At 48.0% G+C, this 18,946-nt stretch overlaps 1 protein-coding gene across 5 annotated transcripts in view; it reads left to right on the forward strand.

Annotated features, from left to right (window-relative positions):
- Nucleotides 1-17,660, forward strand: part of UBA7 (ubiquitin like modifier activating enzyme 7) — a 51,657-nt gene extending 33,997 nt beyond the window's left edge. For 3 of the 5 annotated variants that reach the window (XM_083603611.1, XM_083603610.1, XM_083603614.1), the window contains 7 exons: nt 430-619; nt 1,010-1,119; nt 4,185-4,271; nt 4,452-4,646; nt 13,950-14,051; nt 14,639-14,739; nt 16,400-17,660. In XM_083603611.1, the coding sequence (XP_083459737.1) occupies nt 430-619; nt 1,010-1,119; nt 4,185-4,271; nt 4,452-4,646; nt 13,950-14,051; nt 14,639-14,739; nt 16,400-16,556 (942 nt within the window). In that variant the 3' untranslated portion in view covers nt 16,557-17,660. Of the gene's footprint in view, nt 1-429; nt 620-1,009; nt 1,120-4,184; nt 4,272-4,451; nt 4,647-5,366; nt 6,356-13,949; nt 14,052-14,638; nt 14,740-16,399 lie in introns of those variants that run through there. The other 2 variants (XM_083603612.1, XM_083603613.1) reach the window with 2 other exon arrangements.
- The last annotated feature ends 1,286 nt before the right edge of the window (nt 17,661-18,946 follow it).

Raw genomic sequence — 18,946 nt, forward strand, 5'->3', positions numbered from 1 at the left:
ATTTGGGCTTGTATCCAATGTTGCATGGATACACTTCTACTATGAGATTTCTGCTTTCTTTCTTCTGCCTGCATGCTCCCAAAATCTGCTCTGGAGGCTCCATCAACCCTTTGGAACAGATTTGGGTGGTGGCTGTAGCAGGGAGAAGAGGAAGGAGAAGTTCTGTTGTGCAAGCGGAAGTCTGTTTGAGTAGAGTGGAAGAGCAGGGTTGGATATAACCCCTGGGTCTGAATCTGGCAGTAGGCTTCCATGAGTTGGGATGCTGTTTTGACTGTGTAGGAGGGAAGAGGATGCTTAGCTGAGGTTGGAAGGGGTCTACATTTCTAGAAGAGCAGCCAGTAGAGCCAGTTACTGGTTGTCAGGAGAAGGAAACAGTCCATAGTGGGGAAGGGTGCTGCTGTCTCTGATGCACCTTCTTTGCTTTTCTAGACCACCCACAAGACCTTCATTTTGGCTGCCAGTCACCTCTTTGCCAATACCCACAAGCTGTGTGTGAGTGAGGATGATTCTGTCACTTCCCAAGTCCTCTTTGGCTCGCATCTGCCACCTTTCCAGCCACTTCAGGGAGTGCATATCCCCCTCACTGACCAAGAAATGCAGAATCCACAAGACTCTGTTGGTAAGAAGTTTGCTGAAGGGCAGGTATCCCAACCGTTCCAGCCGGGCCCTAGCAAGGAACCTGTGGCCTTCCAGATGTTGTTGGACTCCAACTCCCCTCAGCCCCAGCCAGCCTGGCCAGTGTGGTCAAGGATGATGGGAACTGTAGTACAGCAACATCTGGAGGGCTGCAGGTTTCCCATCCTTCCTTAGAGCAGTCTGCCAACCATGTCACATCTGTGAATGGAGTGCCAGGAAATGCAATGGGATCTCTAAGGGTGAGATGAGACTTGGGCTTCCCACACAGTAGACCCAAGCCAGAAGTGGATAACATGCTTCTCCCTGCATTGCTCACATCTCAGGTCACTGCTGGGCTGTGTCCCCACCTACTACCCCTAACTGTGTCTTTCAGATGAGATGGAGGTGGGGGAGCTGAGGAAGGAACTGGCAGCACTGAGGCAAGAGCTGGAAGAGCAAAATTCCCTCATGTCTAATGCTATGGAGCCCATTCACTTTGAGAAGGTAAAAAACGTTCCTGCGTGTTTCCATCTCTCTTTGCGTTTCCCTCTGAGCTCCAGGTTTCCAAAGGCGGAAGAGCATGACCCTTCTTGAAGGAGAGAGGGTGTGGTGTGTGACTCTGCTGTTCCAGCCATGACTTCCCCTCCTGCAGCTCTTCTTATGCCTCTTAATCCTCAAGAGGTTAATTTCGGTTAAGATCAACAGTGCTTTCTTGAGATGACTCACAGACAAATTTTCACAGTGCCCCAGTATCTGTAAAGGGCAGGCACAGGCAAGATATTTTACGTTCAGGGTTCAGATGCCCAAATAAAAAATTACTACCTGATTTCATCATGTGCTAAAAGTTTGAGTATAGAGGCTTAGAGGCTGAGCTACAAATCAGGATGCCTCATTCTGAATCTCATCTCTGGCATGAACTCGCTGATACTCAACAAGCCACAGTCTCTGGGTCAGCCTTCTAACTGTAAAATAAGAGTCAGAATACTGGCCTACCTTGCAGGATACGTATATGGATTACTACAAGAAGCAATGATGAATAGACAGTAGGGTTGCCACACATCCGGAATTTCCATGACACAGCCAGAATACCACAGTAGGGAGCAGTGTCTGGGTGGAAATTGCTGAAAAGTCTGGGGAAAACCAGATGAATGGAAACCGTTGTTGGAAGTTCAGATTTTGTTTAATTTTTTTTAATTAATTTTTGAAATCCTGATAGACAGATACTTTTAAGAAGTATTCTGAAGGAATAAACTACTGTATGCTAAAAATGTGAATGCCCTATATAACAAATGTTATTGCAGTTTTGCCAAAAAGAGCTCAACAACCTTTGTGTGCGGATTTCCACTTTTTGAAATATGGCAACCCTAAGTAATAATGACACAGGAAATCATGGTTTGTCATTACGTCTGAACCAGGCTAATTTGTTACAATCCAGACCACTTGTTCTGTAGCCCCTATTGGACACTGAATGAGGAGCTGCTTTCTGTAGGCAAAGCATGTGTTCTGCCATCCCCTATCTTTTAGTTCTGTATTGTAGCTGAGAGACTGTTTTATTCAGCTAAAATGACACTAGTAGCTGAATTGTGGGGGTTTTCTTGTTAATGTGTTCGGTAGAGTTGGGAACGGGCCCACTTCTACTCCACAGCTGCTGTTACAGAAGTTTCTTCATACAGTGAGCATTTGTCTGCACAACTGCAGATGTAATGTGGGGAGTTTGTGGGGATTATATCCCAATATATCATCAGCTGCCAGGATTGGGGCCCAGATTTCAGCTAAGGTAGAATATTTTCCATATATTGGAGGTTAAGTTGAAAGCTGCTGTCAAACAGCCCTAATAAAAAAAATCTGGTTTGTATGGAATGTTTTGTTGCTTTGACCTTTTAAGGGTTTTTGAGGGGTGGGGGAGGTTTGTGCCTGAAGTTTAAAGTTGTATTTTGTGTAGACTGATATTCAGGATTTACATATGCACTGCTTGCCACAGGTTTCTTGAATGTATGAATTTCATTTCTGTCTTTACTGGTCCAGTAGAACTAAGTACCCAAGTCCCACTGATTCCACTGGGAAGGGTTTGAGTGGAGATTTAAAACTCCTAAGGTTGTGTACACTTTACCAGTTTAAAAAGCAGCTAGGTTGTACTTTTTTCTCTGGATAGAAACTGGTCTGGACAAAAAGGCATCAAAATGCAGTATTTCATAAGAAACGACAGGATAGATACAGATTGTGGCGAACGTTGTATGTACAGCACTTCCCAAACCAGTGGTGAGAGCACACTGGATGTAAACGGAGGTGGAGGGTGGGTATTGGCACAGCCAAAGATGTCCCTGAATTTGACAGTTGCTGTAAGCTGCAGTTCTTGTGTCCAGCTTTTGGAGGTGCCAGAGTGCCAGGAATGGGTTGGGATGAGCCCTGGGGTCAGTATCCCTCCCGCAATCTGTGTAGTACCTAGCCTACTACTCTCTTAGGCTGTGTACGCACTTCTGTTCACTCCACATCCAGCACACTCCCACCACTCTTTCCCAAAAGAGTGCACACAGCGGTGTACACACAACATAAGCATCTGTCCTGCATCTATCTTGTAATTATGAAATGCTGTGTTTTGATGTGTTTCCTCCACAACCAGCATCAATCCAAAGTGAGAAAAAGGACAACCTAGACATATTTCAAAGTGCTAAAGCGTGCACAGCCTTATACCCAGCCCTGTTTGTGGTTTGCAGCGCGTGACCCACCCTCCTACAGGCTGTGTTCTTTTCTGAGTGCAGAACAAACGAGCCAAGAAGGATCAGAAGAGTCTGTTCCTTGAGTACAAAATGGCAGTTGGTTATCAAGCCAGGCAGTGGAGTCCTTCAGCCAGGAACTGTGTGTTTTTGTCACTTTCATATTATTTCTATAAACAAGGCTTTCTCCAATCATCATACGTAAGGACTAGAAAGCTGCCTCATCAGATTATTTGTTTTGCTGACCCAGTGCTGCTTGCCGAAACTGGTAGAACCTCTCCAGCGTCTCACCTGCAATCTGATTTTGGCAGCAGATGCCAAGGGCCTTCTGTCTGCTAAGGATGGCTTCTGCCCTGTAGTGTGGTCTCCCTCATACACTGCGGGAAGTTTATGTTGGACTATGGCTACTTGGATGGTTTCTTAGTCAGATTCTGTGCCTGTGCATGTGGTGCAAATTTGTGTATAGTTGCTTGTGATTAGCACATTTTATTCTGCTCCTGCTGTTCATAGGAAAATGTAAGGAGCTTTGCAGGGAACTGAAGCTCTGCCTCCTAGACTCTAGGCCTTTGGCTCTTCAGACGTTGTTGGACTCCAATTCCAGGTCACAGTGAGAGCTGTGGTCTAGCAACATCAGAAAACCAGATTCCCCACCCCTTCTCTTCTATGGTTTAAAAAAAATCACACCATGCACACAAACCCTGGCTGTAACCTCTGTTAAGTTTCCTTGCCACCCTTTGTAGACCTTGCACTCCCTTTGTTCTCATCCTCATCCCACTAAGATTCCTTCTCTTTTTCCCTCTGTCCTTGCCACCCTTCTCTGGCCTCGATTGATTCTGCAACTTTTTGGGCCCTCAGGGGAACGACATTCACTTGAACTTTGTCGTGACAGCAGCCAATCTGCGAGCTGAGAACTATGGCATCCCTCCGGCTGATAAGCTCCAGGTGAGGAAAGGAGGCGGGGCTTTGGGAGTCATTTTCCCCAGTTGCCTGCCAGCTTCAGGAAATAAAGTGGGGCGGGACACATTCATGTGTCTGGCCTAGCAGCATCCCTCCCTCCAGTAACCTCTGGTACGTTTTCCCATTCACTGTCTTCATGCTGAAGGCCCAGTTTGATTTCCACAGGCGATGAGGATCGTGGGGAGGATCGTGCCTGCCATTGCCACAACCACAACAGCTGTAGCTGGTCTGGCGTGCTTGGAGCTTTACAAGCTGGTGTGGCGACACAGGCGCCTGAGCTCCTATCGCAACAGCTTCCTGCAGCTCTCGGAGCCCCTGCTCAATCGCTTCCAGCCTCTCTCCTCTCGACCAATATACAAGGTGAGGCCTGGGCTCTGGGCTCCTCGTGCTTTGAAGGCAGAAAGAAGCTCAGTAGGGCCTGCTTTTCCTAGCAGACTGGCAGGGAGGGCAGGAAGGAGAGAGACACCATGCGCATTTAGATGGGCTGCTGTTCTTTAAACTCAGAGCTAGCTCTGCTGAGGTTGTAGATCAGAGGCAGAGGACCTTTTTCAACTCAAGGGCCATGTTCTGTTCTGGACTGTCACCTGGGGGCCACATGCCAGAGGTGGGTGGAGCCAGAGGCAAAAGGAGGAGGACCAACAGATGTACATTTTCACTTTGTACAGTCTACACACACCTCTCTATCCTCCATCCAGGCAAGTAAAAGGCATTATTGGAGTTCAAGGACACATCCTAGCTAAGCAAGATTGCTTGAGGAGAGTGTGAGGCAGGGTTGGTGAAGGACGTGCCGTGGGAAGAGGGCCATGTCTGGCAAGGGACAGACTTGGAGGTTCCCAAGTCTCTAGAAGAGAGAACATGGAGTGCTTCAGTGTGGAGAGAAAGTCATTCAGGAACAAGAATCTGCCTTCCCCAAGGCTAGTGCAGTATCCCATATAGCTGGATTAGAGGCTCTGTACCTAGGAGTATTCCTGTGTGGGCACAGACATTGATTCAGACAGGTACCTGCTTAATTCCCCACCCACTCCAGCTCTTAAAAATCTAAATGAAACAGCAATGGCTTGCTCTTGTCCTGTGCTGCAGAGTGCACCTAAGAGCAGCTTTGGACGTTTCAAGACAGATGTACAGCACCTCATGCCATTAGTTCTTATGCTGCTGCTGTGATGCCCAAAGCCAAACAAACAGGTATGGAAAGATTTGCATGTCCAGCCTGCGAACCTCTCCTGACCAAGTTCCCCTTAAGACATTACATAAGCAGTGCGACAACCACTGTAGCCCTTGAGCACCACGGTGATGGTGGTGCTGTGATGCTTTCAGGCCTGATTGCCGTCCGTTCTCAGAGTGCCCAGCCATACCTTATCCCTGGAAGTGGACCACGCAGTCAGAACTTGCGCAAGCCTCGTCAGCTGGAGCTGATGCTAGAATGGCTGCCCCCTAGGGATGTCAGCAACTCCCAGACTGTGTTGAGGGGGAGACTTCCTACTCCATCTCTCCTGTCTGGGTGCTGGGTACTGAGCAGCTTGCCAGGAGCCGATGCGTGGGGGAGGACGGCTGTTCCCACTCAGCTGCTGACCCTGCCTTTCCTGAGCCCCTTCTGGCAGGCAGAAGGCGAAGGAGATCTAGTTTCAGAAGCCGGTGCCTGGCGTGTGTATCAGGCTAGCAGCAGTGTGGAAGGAGAGGCACAGACGAGGCTGCCTGTGAGCTGTCAGACACAGGAAATGGTCTTTAACCTGCAGCTGACACACACAGCTGGTGCCAAGCTGGATCTCTGGCTCTTCTTGCCCTGGCCTAACTCAACACCCCTTTCCTTTAGCCTCAGCCCCAGATGCTGGTTCTTGACCTTTCTGCACAGGCATCTGTGCATCCACTGGGTGTTCTGAACCGCTTTGACTGAGAGGTGTTTCTTGGAGGTATAGCCAGCAGGCCCAGTGAATACAGAATGGGCCCTCATGCAAGGCAGTGAACATTTGTTCCCCTTGTGCCTTGCAGGCATGCAGTAGATACTTGGTGGACATCTTGAGAGCAGCATAAGGCGATAGAATTTACCCAGCCGTATTACCTTCAGCCGATAAACAAGTTGTTGTGTGTGAATACCGTATTTTTCGCTCTATAAGACACACCAGACCACAAGACGCATCTAGTTTTTGGAGGAGGAAAACAAGAAAAAAAAATCTGAATCTCAGAAGCCAGAACAGCAAGAGGGATTGCTGCGCAGTGAAAGCAGCAATCCCTCCTGCTGTTCTGGCTTCTGGGATAGCTGCGCAGCCTGTATTCGCTCCATAAGACGCGCACACTTTCCCCCTTACTTTTTAGGAGGGAAAAAGTGAGTCTTATAGAGCAAAAAATACGGTAATTATGGTAGGTTTGGCATTACTGTCAAAGATGTAGTGGTGAGCTGGACAAGGGAAAACAAACAGATCTTGAATCCTGGCAAGACCCTGGTTCACATGTCCAAGAAATTGGTGAGTTTCCCAGGATGGGATTGCGTTTCCTCTGAAGGAGTAAGTGTGCAGTCTGGAGTGGCAGCTGCAGATGCTCCTAGACCTGGGTAACGTGGCCACAGTAGTCTAGGCACTGGTAACTTCAAGATTGGCTTGCTTCAATGCACTCTTTGTGGGGCTTCCCCGTACTTGGCCCATAAAGTGCAGTTGTCAATGCTGCAACACAATTGCTGACAGGAGTGCCAATGTATTATACCTCTTCCTAAAGATCTTCAGTTGCCGCCAATTCGCTACTGAGCCAAGGTCATGGTTTTACTAGTAGTATATAAAGCTCTTAACAGCTTCGGACCAATTTAATTGAGACATCCTTGCCCCATATGTACCTACTTGGCAGCTTCTATCAACAGAACATGCACTTTTACAAGTGCCATTTAATACGTGTTCGGCTTCTGTGAAGTTTTGGAACTCCTTAGCATTTAACTTCAGTCAGGCGCCTTCATTGTACTTTTAGACTCTTGCTAAAAAAATTATTTCAGCGAGCCTATTTTGACATACAATTAAGTTATGCCTAATCTTTTTTCTAATTCTGATCTTAACTCCATATTATTGATAATTATTTTACTGTTTAAATATGCATCACTAAGATTTTTTTATTAAGTGGTTTATAAAATTTCATAATGGGGTGGGGGGTGCATCTGCTGACAACAGGGTGACTAGCCAAGGAAACAGAGAGCAGACATACATGCTGACAATTAGGAATTGCAATTCATGTTCATCTGTTCACGTTTGTAACATCTTACATATCTTTGGATGCAATTCACTGGCTTCAGTTTCCATGTAATGTTAAGCCAAACCGTGGCTTAGTGTAAATGGGGTAGGCTCCTAGATATTGCAGCTTCTTTGTTACTCTTCTGGTCCTGTTGCTGCTATGCTGATGTGAGCAGCTTAGGGTTTAATCTAAACCTGGATTCATGGTTTATCTCCTCCAGACAAACCATGGCTTGTTAAGCCAAGGACAAACCTTGGTTATAGGTCGTGCTTTATCTGGAGCTCGACGAAACATGAGCCTGGGTTTGGACAGTATGCTAAGTCGTGGTTTAGCAGTAGCAGGATCAAATGAGAAGCAGAGGTCACAATCTCATCTATAGACCATACAATTTTGCTGAGCTATTTTGTGCTGACTGGATCGCTGTATCTTGTTTTACTACTGTCAGTGGTGAGCCTTTTCCAGGAAAGTACATAGCAAGTCATAAGTGGATGTTTGTTTATTACTTGTGTATCCTGCCCTTCCTCCAGTGAGCTCAGGGTTGCATTTGTAAGATTCCTGGGCAGCCTCCCATCCACTCCCCAGACCTACTTAGCTCTGAGTTGGAATTATGGTACATAGGGTGATGCCCTAAGCCAGCCCTCACTTATTCTATAGGGTTGCCTTACCAGCTGTGCCATTAACTGTCCTACACGATGGCTTCTAGCTAGCTGCCTCTTCGCAAGGCATTCTGCCATTCATTGTATAGACGTGGATGCGTATGTGTGTACATGTGCATGCATGAGCCTGCACACATGTATGCATAACACACACAGGTACACAGACGTAGACTTTGGGGGTGCTTCCCCCCTTTTTTTTGCAGCCCCAAGACTTCACATTCCTCCCAATTTGTTGGGGCTAGGGCCAGCCTTGGTTTCCTTGCAAAAAACCACAAAAAACTAAAAACCCTCCCTTTTCTGGAGAAAGAAACCAGAGCTTGGATGGGGGGGGGTGGAATCGGTGAGGAGGGCGGGAGAGCAAGAAGCTAAATTAAGAGCGTCTGTTTGAATAGAAGCCTTTTTGTCTTGAGTTTATGGAGTGCGAGGCTGGGGCTTCCTGCTACACAGGAAGCGCAGATTGGAACCAGATTGGTGGGACCGGAGCGGGGTGGAGGGGCGGGCAGGAAAGACGGGGTGGGGGGAGGCCGGCTCTTCTATCGCCACTGATTTCCACGGCTTTGGCTCTCGGCGCCTCTGTTCCTCCCCCCCGCCCCCTCCATCGCTCCCAGTTCAGATCACGCTGCACGGCCCGAGGGCTTGCTGAGCGCGCGCGCAGGCCCCAAACGTCCTGTGATTATTTTTTTAAAAGGACATCTCAGATTTCTTAACAGCCCAGCTCCGCAGAAGGGTCCCTATATAAGCAGGAACTTCAAAGCTTCCCTTGTGACGCGGGGGTGGGAAATGATTTTTGTGTGTGAGAGAGTTTTTGAATCTTGGAGCAGCTGTGCAGTGTGTGAGCTCTCTCTCTCTCCCCGAAAGTCTTTAAGAGGAAAAGGCCTGGCTGCAGCGAAGTGGCACCGTGCCCAGTTTGCCCATGTCAGCCCTCTGGGAATGGAGGGCATTCTGGCGGTGCTATAGATAGAACCGCCGTCGGAAAAAGGGGGAAGGAAAAAGAAACCAGAGCAGCGGTGGTTGGGTTTGCAGTCGTAGGACCACTTGGACCAAAGAACGGTTTGCTTCCACTTTCAGGGGTGAGTTTGCCTCCCCTTGAAGTGAAATCATGAATCCATTCCTGAAAGCAGCGAATCTGAAATTGCTTCCCCTCGGAGCTGGGTGGGTGGGGAACCAGGAGAGGAGAGGAGCCGATGGAGTGAATAGAGCGCAGCATCAGGAGGAAGGGAGCAGCTCCAGATGAGGAACGGGGCTGATTTGCAAAAGGGAATCGAGAGCGGTGCCGGGTCCAGAAACGTGTGGAACTGATTAAGCAGCATATGGGAGTCATTACTTAGCAAGGGCTGGCGACTGGGGGAAGCGAGCTCTTACCCTGGCGCCAAAGGATTCACGCCTAAACCCCTCCCCCCCGAATAAGATTCATTGGACCTTTGCTCCTTAGTGCCTGAGCCGATTTTTTAAATTATTTTTTGGGGCGGGTGGGTGTGAGAATAATAAGTTTGCAGGGCACTGTAAGGCAGGCATGAGCAAAGGAAAAAAATCAGGCAAAGGGAGGTTTCCTTTGCATCGGGACTTCCAGCCAGCTGGGGGACACATTGCTTAGAACAGAACCCGACTCCTGTTGCCCCAGTCTCTGCAGGCTGGTCCTTTCCGGCATGTCTTTGGTTCTGCTTTGCTGTGGAAGCAGCATTAAGGTGCTGGAAGGTGAAGAGCTGAGCAAGAGGTGCTAATGAGTCCCCTGTCAGTGTGAAAGGCCAAGCCCAGCCATATGGTTCTTTTGGAAGGATGGGAATCTGCCCTCTGGGTTGGCAACAACATAGAAGAGCAAATGGGATGGACCATATGGTCCCAAATGGCCAAGATTTTTTTGCAGGGAGGCAACTTTCATTTCCAACTCTAGCCTTCCTCCTCCAAAGCATGTTCTTCCCAAAAAAAGAGGTATAGTCAGGAGCGAGACTTTGCATGTTTCAAACAAAAGCATATCCTCTCTTGTTTACAGGGGTTTGGGTTTTGCATGCACGCTCTTATTAATTCTTTCAGAAAAAATGGCCACTCATTTGGAATAATCTCTCCAAGCAGGTGTACATAATAAGATAATTATCAATAAAACACAGATTGCAACCAGCAAAACATTTTTAAAAGAACATAACTGAATGATGTGTTTGGATAGTCTTGCTGAAATAAAAAGTTTTCAGCTGGTGTCTAAAACAATAGGAAGGGCAACTTGCAGGGCACCAATGCATAGCTGCTACCACACTACAGCTGAGCTTTTGTCCATCTTGCTGCACCAGCCAGCTGAAAACATGAGTTCCTCCTTCCTGCTTCTGTTCTGTTCCTTTTTGTAATTTGCTTTCCGTTCTTCAGAATACCAGCAGCACTTCCCAGGGCTTGCAGGAAGCATGAGTGAGTACTGTATGGTGCTCCTGTTTTCCATTGTTCTGCATCCACCCCTCCTTTCCATGAAATCTACAAAACCTCAGTGTAAATTTGAAATAAGCTGGGAGAGAATGTTTGGCCCTCCAGCTGAGTTGGCTAGAAACAGCATCTCAACAGAGCAAAGGACAAGACCCCAGATCCCAAGCAAAGGGTGGCTGTGATCGGACCTTCCCTCTGAAAGCATAGACTGGGTGTGGGATCGACCATGCTGGCCTTGCTAGCCCGCCCAGACCTATTGATCTGCTTGTATTCAGCAGAAGAACTGAAAGGGCTTCTTGCAAACAGCTGTTTGGCTCCTCTATCTGATCAGGGTTCCTGCTCCCATGCGAGAATGTGTGTACATGCAGCTGTACACATACAGGAAACCCCTTCAGATATGAAATCATAGAATTGTAGAGTTGGAAGGGACACCAAGGGTCTTCTAGTCCAACCCCTTGCAATGCAGGAATCTCAGCCTGCTGGGCCTGTTGGGGGGGGGGCAGAAAGTACAATCCCTTCCCCCATTCATTCCACAGTCTACATGTGGACAGAACATCTGAAAAGGGATTCCTTCCAGTAGCACCTTAGAGACCAACCAATAACAAACTTAGTTGGTCTCTAAGTTGCTACTGGAAGGAATATACCAATAACAAACTTATTTGGTCTCTAAGGTGCTACTGGAAGGATTTTTTAATTTTGTTTTGACTACGGCAGACCAACATGGCTACCTACCTGCAATCTGAATAGGGGTTAGTAGTATGCTTTGGGGTGGAGACTAGTGCAAGAGGACATGGCTATACAGCCTACCCAAGTACAGAGTCCCAGGTGAGTATCTCTGGGAGAAAAAAAAGTTCCCTCCTACAATCCATAATTGCTGCGACTGGAGTTGATGAGACCTAGTGGTGTGGAGGCCTGTGCCCTGAAGCTAGTATGAGAGAACAGTAGCCCTGTACTTCTCTGGCTGGCAGAGGAGCTCTGTCTCCATCCTGTTGAGAAGCAGGCGGAACAGAAGGCGGTGCTCTGGGGCACGGGCCCCATTTGCACTATTCATTTAAAGCAGTATAATACCACTTTTAACCATCATGCCCCTCCCCAAAGAATCCTGGGAGCTGAAGTTTGTTAAGTGTCCTGAGAGTTCTTAAGAGAGCCCTGTCCCCCTCATACAGCTACAATTCCCAGAGCGGATTAACAAACAATCCCTCTTTCTGGGGAACTTGGGGAAATGTAGCTCTGCGAGTAACAACACGGGTCTCCTAACGACTCTCAGCACCTGTAACAAAACACAGTTCCCAGGATTCCTTGAGGGAAGCCATGGCTGTTTAAAGTGGTATGACACTGCTTTAAATGTATAGGGCAATTGGGGGCACAGTGTCGTGCGCAGGAACAGAGGGAAGTGTTGTTTCACTTTTATAGGCTTGTGAGAGTGTTGGGCAGGGGTCTGATGGTACCTCTGGCAGCTGCTTCTGTCCCCAGATTTAGGGTGGTATACATGTCCATGTGTCTCTATATATATTTCTGTCGTTTTTGACAAAAAAACAGGTTTGCTTTGGAGACCTAGGCGAATGCTACAGTCCAGGCCAGCCTTTCTCCTCCCCTGCTGGCCAGTGAGTTAGTCCAGGACAGTATCCCTTTGTGCGACAGTCTGACCCCACTAAGTTCTTTCTGGTCAGGGCACTTCCTGCTATGAACCGCTAACTAGCCCCAAAGGGCTCCTTGTGAAGAGGACTGGCTGCTTCTTGTCCTCCTCCTCTCTCTCTCCTTCTCCTTGCCCAGGGCCAAAACAGGCAGGCAGGGTCAACAGTGCAGGGGGCTAAGAGGTTCCACAACATCCTGGGCCTTGTTCTGAAGAAAAGGACAATTGTGCATAGGCAAGGCGCCATCTCAATGTGTCTTTGTGCAACAGAGAGCCACAGATCATGAATGGACAGAAGGCAGCCTTAAAGAGTCTCCTCCGTTAGGCCTGTTGACAGTTAGCGCATTCAGAGCCGTCACGACAGGAAAGAACCATTTCATCCAGATCTGATTTCCTATACACAGTGCAGGAGGAATGGCTTCCTTTGGTTCATAGGGAAGCTGCCTCATGCTGGCCGCTGGCAGCCTACACTGACAGGCAGCAGCTCTCTGAGATCTTGAACATGGGAACTTCTGTGCGCAAAACAGATGTTGTGCTACTGAACCACATCCCTTCCCTTTCATATTATATGCCACATCTGTTGCGATGGACTCCACTTAAAACATATTTTGAGGAGAGGGCTGGTCTTTGTTTGGAGCCTGTGAGGGTTGTGCTGCTTTGCTTCTTAGAATTCTGCTCTGTCCTTCCTCCAAGATGTTTAAGCCTCACAATAGCCATATGAGGTGCGTTAAGTTGAAAGAAGAGTGAACTCTATGGCTGATTTGAATCTGGGTTTCCAGTATCCAGATCCAGTGCTCTCCATGCTTTGGAGACCCCACCCACCCACCCACTTCCTTGGCATTGGGCGTTGCAATTGTTAGTTGCCTTTGCTGTTTGAAATGCCGCGTCAGATCAGAATTTGTCTGGTTTTATCTTTTATTTTTATTGGAGGTTCTTATGTTCCTCTTGGCTAGATTAAAGCGCCGCCCTTTTGGCACTTAAAAACTTCTCCTCTGTGAAGGTGCGCTACAATCAGTTCACCTCTTAACCTTCTTTCTGATAAGGCGAACAGAATGAGCTGCTACAATCCTTTGCTGCAAAGGTTTCCTTTGCTACAAACAGCTCTGTTTTTTAATATTTGAATCGTAAATGAACTGTGGAGCCTGAATTAGACATGGTGCTTGTGATCTAGCAGTTGTGTCTTCAACATTAAGGGTATTAAGGCTTTCGTTTAATAAAAGGATCCTAGCAAGTCTAGTCATTCAAATCACTCTGTACTAACAGTCTGTGGCCATTGGTAGTTACCAATATGGGCCTTTAGGCTATAATCCTATGCAAACCTGCTTGGATGTAAGCCCAGCACACAAAGGTTTTAGCTGCATGACATTTTAAAATATGTGATCTAAAAGAGTCGCCATATGTCCAGAATTTTCCGGACATACCCGGAATGCTGCAGTTGGAAGCTCAACAACTTTTGTGGCCAGGTTTTTACTTTTTGAAATATGGCAACCCTAAAGATCTAAGACCTTGACCCACTTGGCTCTGCAGGAAATGGCTCCTTCATAGGTTACCTGGTTCATGCTGCAAGCGTGTTGGGACATGGTACCTGCTGGGTTGGGTGATCCATTTAATTTTAGAACTGACCTTCTTTGGGTATCTGCTCTATTCTCATGCACCTGGTGAAGTGGACTGCAGTCCACCAAAGTTTATGCACTAATAAGCATGTTCATCTTATTATTAGTCTTGCCGCAACACTCTTCACTGATTTTGCTTTAATCTCAGTATCGCCAGAAAGCATGGAGCTGCTGGGACAGAATTGAGGTGCCAGGTGTCGATGCCGAGGGAAAGGAAATCACCTTGAGAGACCTCTGCAAACACCTCCAGGTGAAGAGGATGACCAAGTAAAACGTTTCATAGGCAGGTTCCATCAGGAACCCAGGCAGCATATGCTGGGATGGCCCATGCCACTGACCCTCCTCATTACCATGCATGCCGGGGTTGCAGCAGTGGGTCTTCTCCTCTGCGGCATCCTGAGGTCCATGAGAGGCCAGTGGGCACAGCACTTTGAATGGGCATGTTGCACCTTCCAGCATTAACAAACACAAAGGTATCCCTTACCAGGTACCCTCATTCACTCCAATATCAATGAGATGCCCCTGTTCTGTCCCAAAGACCCCATTGCCATAATCCAATTCAGTTTGCTCCCTGCTCCTACTTTGCTCTTTTTTCTGGTTGCCCTGATTGTCCCACCCCATCCTCTGCTGGTTCCCAAGACTGCGCTCCCATGTCATCCTTTTGAAATTAATGGACCTAACTTAACCATGTTCGTTAATTTCAGTGGATCTATTTTGAGAATAACTAGTTGAACGCCATCCTCTCGCAACTTGTACTTAACCTGGTGCTCCTGGAGCTCTTTCAGTTGAGAGTTCTGATTGTCTCTGTGTGGTGCTGACTCCTGCTCACTTTCACAGATGGAGCATTCCTTGGTGCTGGAGATGCTACTATATGGAAAAGCTCTTCTGTACGCTGGCTTCGGGGAAGAAAAGGCAAAAGAGCAGAAGCTATCCAGCAGGTAGGAGAATCCTAAGGAACAGAGTTTGGGGGTCACAAAGGAACATAAGAAGAGCCTGACTGCTGGATTAAGCCCATGACCCACCTCATCCAACATCCTGTTCTCACAGTGGCCAACCGCATGCCTGGGGGAAACCTCCTGTTTCCACCTTCTGCTCCTGATTCTCATGAAGCCTGAGTGGGGCCAGTGCCCCGGGTATTCTCAAGGCATGGCTTAGGCAGAGAGAACCTTCCAATAGCTGTTTCTGATGCATGCAGGGTTTGTTTTTTACAGAGTCCACACAACACCTTCAACATCAAAATGCCAGCCTGTATTCCTCCCCTCTGCCCCTAAATCCAGGTGTACCCTTTTCTCAGGAAAATCCAGTACATGGGTTTATTAAAAAACAAACCACAACTCTTATCAGTGACCCATTTGCAATACCTGAATATCATTTTTGCAACATTAACACCACCCCGGAAGCAGTCAGACTCTCAGTGAGCCCTTCCACATTTCCTCCTGCCTGCCGTGGGGTTGGAAATGGCATTTGCCCTGTTTTCCTCCCTGCTTGCCCGTTTTCTAGGGGCTGGGAAGCCACTGACCTGGAAGAGGGCAGAGGGACCCTCAGGAGTGTGGGATAGCTAGGCCATAGCTGCCCCCACTACAGGCCCCCTGCCAGAACAGCCTGGGTTACTGTATCTGCAGCAGCTGCAAAGCCTCTGCGTCCTGTCCCTTCCACGCTGGGTAAACATCCTGCTGTCAGTGCCTCCTCCGCTGCTTCCTGGGGCAGACCAAGCTCTTCCCACCCCCCAAATGCAGGCTCTCCTGGGCCTCTGCCATCCACATATATCCAGAGGCAGCATGAGTCCCTTACTCTATGATCTTTCCAGACGCCTTGGCAGGCTGTCCTGCTCTCTGCCCACTCACTCTCCCGCCTTCTCCAACCCCCCATTCCCACCCCAAAACAAACTGGGCTGCAGACTCGCTCAGGATGGATAGTTTCACTTTGGCTGCCTCTGCCATTTCTTAAGCAGAGAGCAAAAGTGTGCTTGGTTTTCTGCTACGGGCGGGTGCAGTGCAGGAGGAGGCTGGGGAGATGGCAAAGAAGTGCTAGCATCCCTCCTTCGAGAAGCTGCGTTGATTTTAGCTCCTGCTTCTGAACCACCATTCCAGCTGTATTCAGAGAAGGGAAAAGAACAAGGCCAGTGTGGCAGGGAGGCAGCATTGAGCACTGGCAAGCTGGGTGTGCCAGTTTCTGGGTGCTACACACCAGGCTCTTGCCTTCATGTCCTGCTTATTATGGGGTCCCCAGAGGTCTCAGCTCAACTACTGAGCGAAACAGGATGCTGAAACAGATCAGGCTTCAGTCTGATCTGGTCAGGATCTCTTCTTACATCCTTAAGGCATTTTCTTCTTTGGTATATATATGCCTCCACCCCACCTGCAAAAGGTCTTGTGAGTAGCAGTCCCTGGGAAATGTTAGCTAGGCCATTCCTGCCTATGGTTGCAGCTGCTGGATTTGAGACGATAGTTTGGGTGTGGTTCTGCAGTTGTTTCAGGACCTGAGCATACCTGGTGAAGGATGTGTGGCAAACATCAGTACTGTAAGTGACAGGAGATTGCCTGTTACCTGCCCTCTTGCATCTGCCCTCCTATTCACCCTTCGCTTTCACTTTCTCAGACTGACGGAACTGGTTCGCTGTGCCACCAAAGAGGCTCTATCCAAGGAGTGCTGGCTCTTGGTGTTGGAAATAGTCTGTGAAGATGAAGAGGATGATAGCATCTTACCGCCTGTTCATGTCTGGCTCCGACCGAGGGATCCAACCAATGAGGAGTAAAGGGAACTGTGTATATGTGTAATACAATGGAAACCTTTGGACTGGATAACTGCAATCTGCTGGATGTGGAGCTGCCCTTGAGGATGGTCTGGAAGCTGCCCCTGATGCAAAATGCAGCTGCTTGGCTGCTCACTGGGGCAGGATACCACCAACACATTACCCTGCTGTTCAGAGAATTGCTCTGCCTGCCAGCTAGTTTCCAGACTAAGTTCAAGGTGCTGGCCTTGGTGTGTATAGCCCTATGCAACTTGGGACCAGGACACATGCAAGATCGTCTAGTCCATGGGTAGGCAAACTAAGGCCTGGGGGCTGGATCTAGCCCAATCGCCTTCTAAACCTGGCCCGTTGATGGTCCGGAAAGCAGCATGTTTTTACATGAGTAGAATCAGCATGTTTTTACATGAGTAGAATGCATCTCTGGGTTATTTGTGGGGCATAGGAATTGGTTCTTTTTTTCCTTTCAAAATATAGTCCAGCCCCATACCAGGTCTGAGGAACAGTGGACCGGCCCCCTGCTGAAATAGTTTGCTGACCCCTGGCTAGTCTCATCCCTTATATACTCGGCTGATCATTGCGCTGTGCAGGCGAAGACTTCCTGTGACTGCCTTCTTATTTGGAGGTTCACAATGTATGAATTGGGCATAGGAGCCAACTCCTAGGGGCCAAGGTCCCTCTGCCCTCCCCCCAATAAAATATTTGAGGGAGCCAAGCCCTTCCCCAAAGTTAATGGACTTTGCCATTCAAATGATGTGCATGTACCACATCATTTAATTGATTATGCAGGATGGGACCTACCTGACCCCCCAAAAAATACTTTATTCAAGTTGGCACCCCTGGAATTGGGTCTTAAAGTGGTGGCACCTGCTCTTTGGAATTCGCTCCCCTTGGATGTTAGGCAGAGGCAGCCTCTGTTGTTGTTTTGCTGCCTACTGAAGACCTTCCAGCAAGGGTTTTAAGCTGGAAGCTTTCCCAGTCTGTTTCTATGTTGGAATTGTTTTTTCAAATGTTCTTGTTGTCTTGCCATTTGTTGTCTGGCACCCTGGGCTCCTTTGCGAGGAAGGGCAGGATGCAGATTAATTTAATAAATGTGGGTAATATATGGAATGAGTAATGTGTATACACTGACTGTGATTAACCCAAATTCTGTTTAAAGCAGAGACACGCTCCTCGCCTGACAAAGAAGGTGAAGAAGCATCTTCTCCAAGGACTAACCTGTGTCTGCCTGCAGGCCTTTTCTTGCTCTTGGGGTCTGAGCATAGCAGAGGACTAAATAGGAATGAGCTCACTCTCAATAAGTGCAACACACAGGCATCTCCTTTTGAAAGACTCCCGGAGTCTAAGCATTTCTTCCCAGTACAACTATTAAAGGTGTAGCAGCAATGAAGTTGTAACACAGGGTGGGGAACCTCAGGCCCAGGTGGTGGGGGTGATCCAAATGTGGTTCCTTGTATAGCCATCAAATGACTCTGTAGACCTGGGATACACCTCTCATAATCTCTGCTCTGCACCCTCCTTCAGTGCCTTCTGGCTCAAAAGACAGGGAGAAGTATGTTTGCGTGTTGGTAGAAAAAACCGTCTGGTTTTTGTGTGGGTGGAATATAGCCACAAAAGTATGAGTCACATCTGTTGCTCCGCCCACTTTTTCATCTGGCCCCACCTGTTACTGGCATGTGGCCCTTGGAACGTTGCCTGTGATGGAAGATGGCCCCCAGGCTGAAAAAGGTTCCCCACCCCTGTTATGGGCATTAGCCTGCTTTGTTCCGACAGAGCAGCTGCAGGGGAATGGGATAATTTCGTTTTCTCTGCATGGAGCTAGGAACTATGTAGGGAAAGGGGCACAGCTCAGCAACAGAGCCTGTGCTGCTTCCTAGAGTTCCCTGGAAAGAGAGTCAACTATTAAACCGCTCCACAAGTCTTAGTTCTGTAAGGGAAAGAATGATTTCCTACTGATTCTCGAGATCTTTAACAAACTGCATTCCCCAGAATTCTTTTTTGGGGCAGCCACATCTGTTTAAAGTGGTAGGATTCTGCTTTAAACATATAACACAGATGGGAGTCGAAGTGCTACACATAAGTTGCATTTAGGTTTGCCACTTCTTGTGCTGAGAATCACTCTTTATAAATTCTTATAAGACTGTGCAGCTGTTCTTAACGTGTTTGACTATTCCACGCTTTTGGTTTGATTTTAAGGAGCAGAAGGGGGAGGGTCTCACACATATATTTCCTCCAGCAGCAGTACTGATACCATCAGATAAGGGTAACTGAGCAACTGGTGGCGGCCTTGTTCTTTTCACATCAAATTTCGGTGACATAGCTCCCTGGTGTTTACGTTAAGTTGGGATCATTATGGCAGCGTGCCCTCAGATGGATTGCATCTCCTGTTTACAGTA

Source organism: Podarcis filfolensis (assembly GCF_964270895.1).
Source record: "Podarcis filfolensis genome assembly, chromosome: 2".
In the NCBI taxonomy this organism is placed as follows: Eukaryota; Metazoa; Chordata; class Lepidosauria; order Squamata; family Lacertidae; genus Podarcis; species Podarcis filfolensis.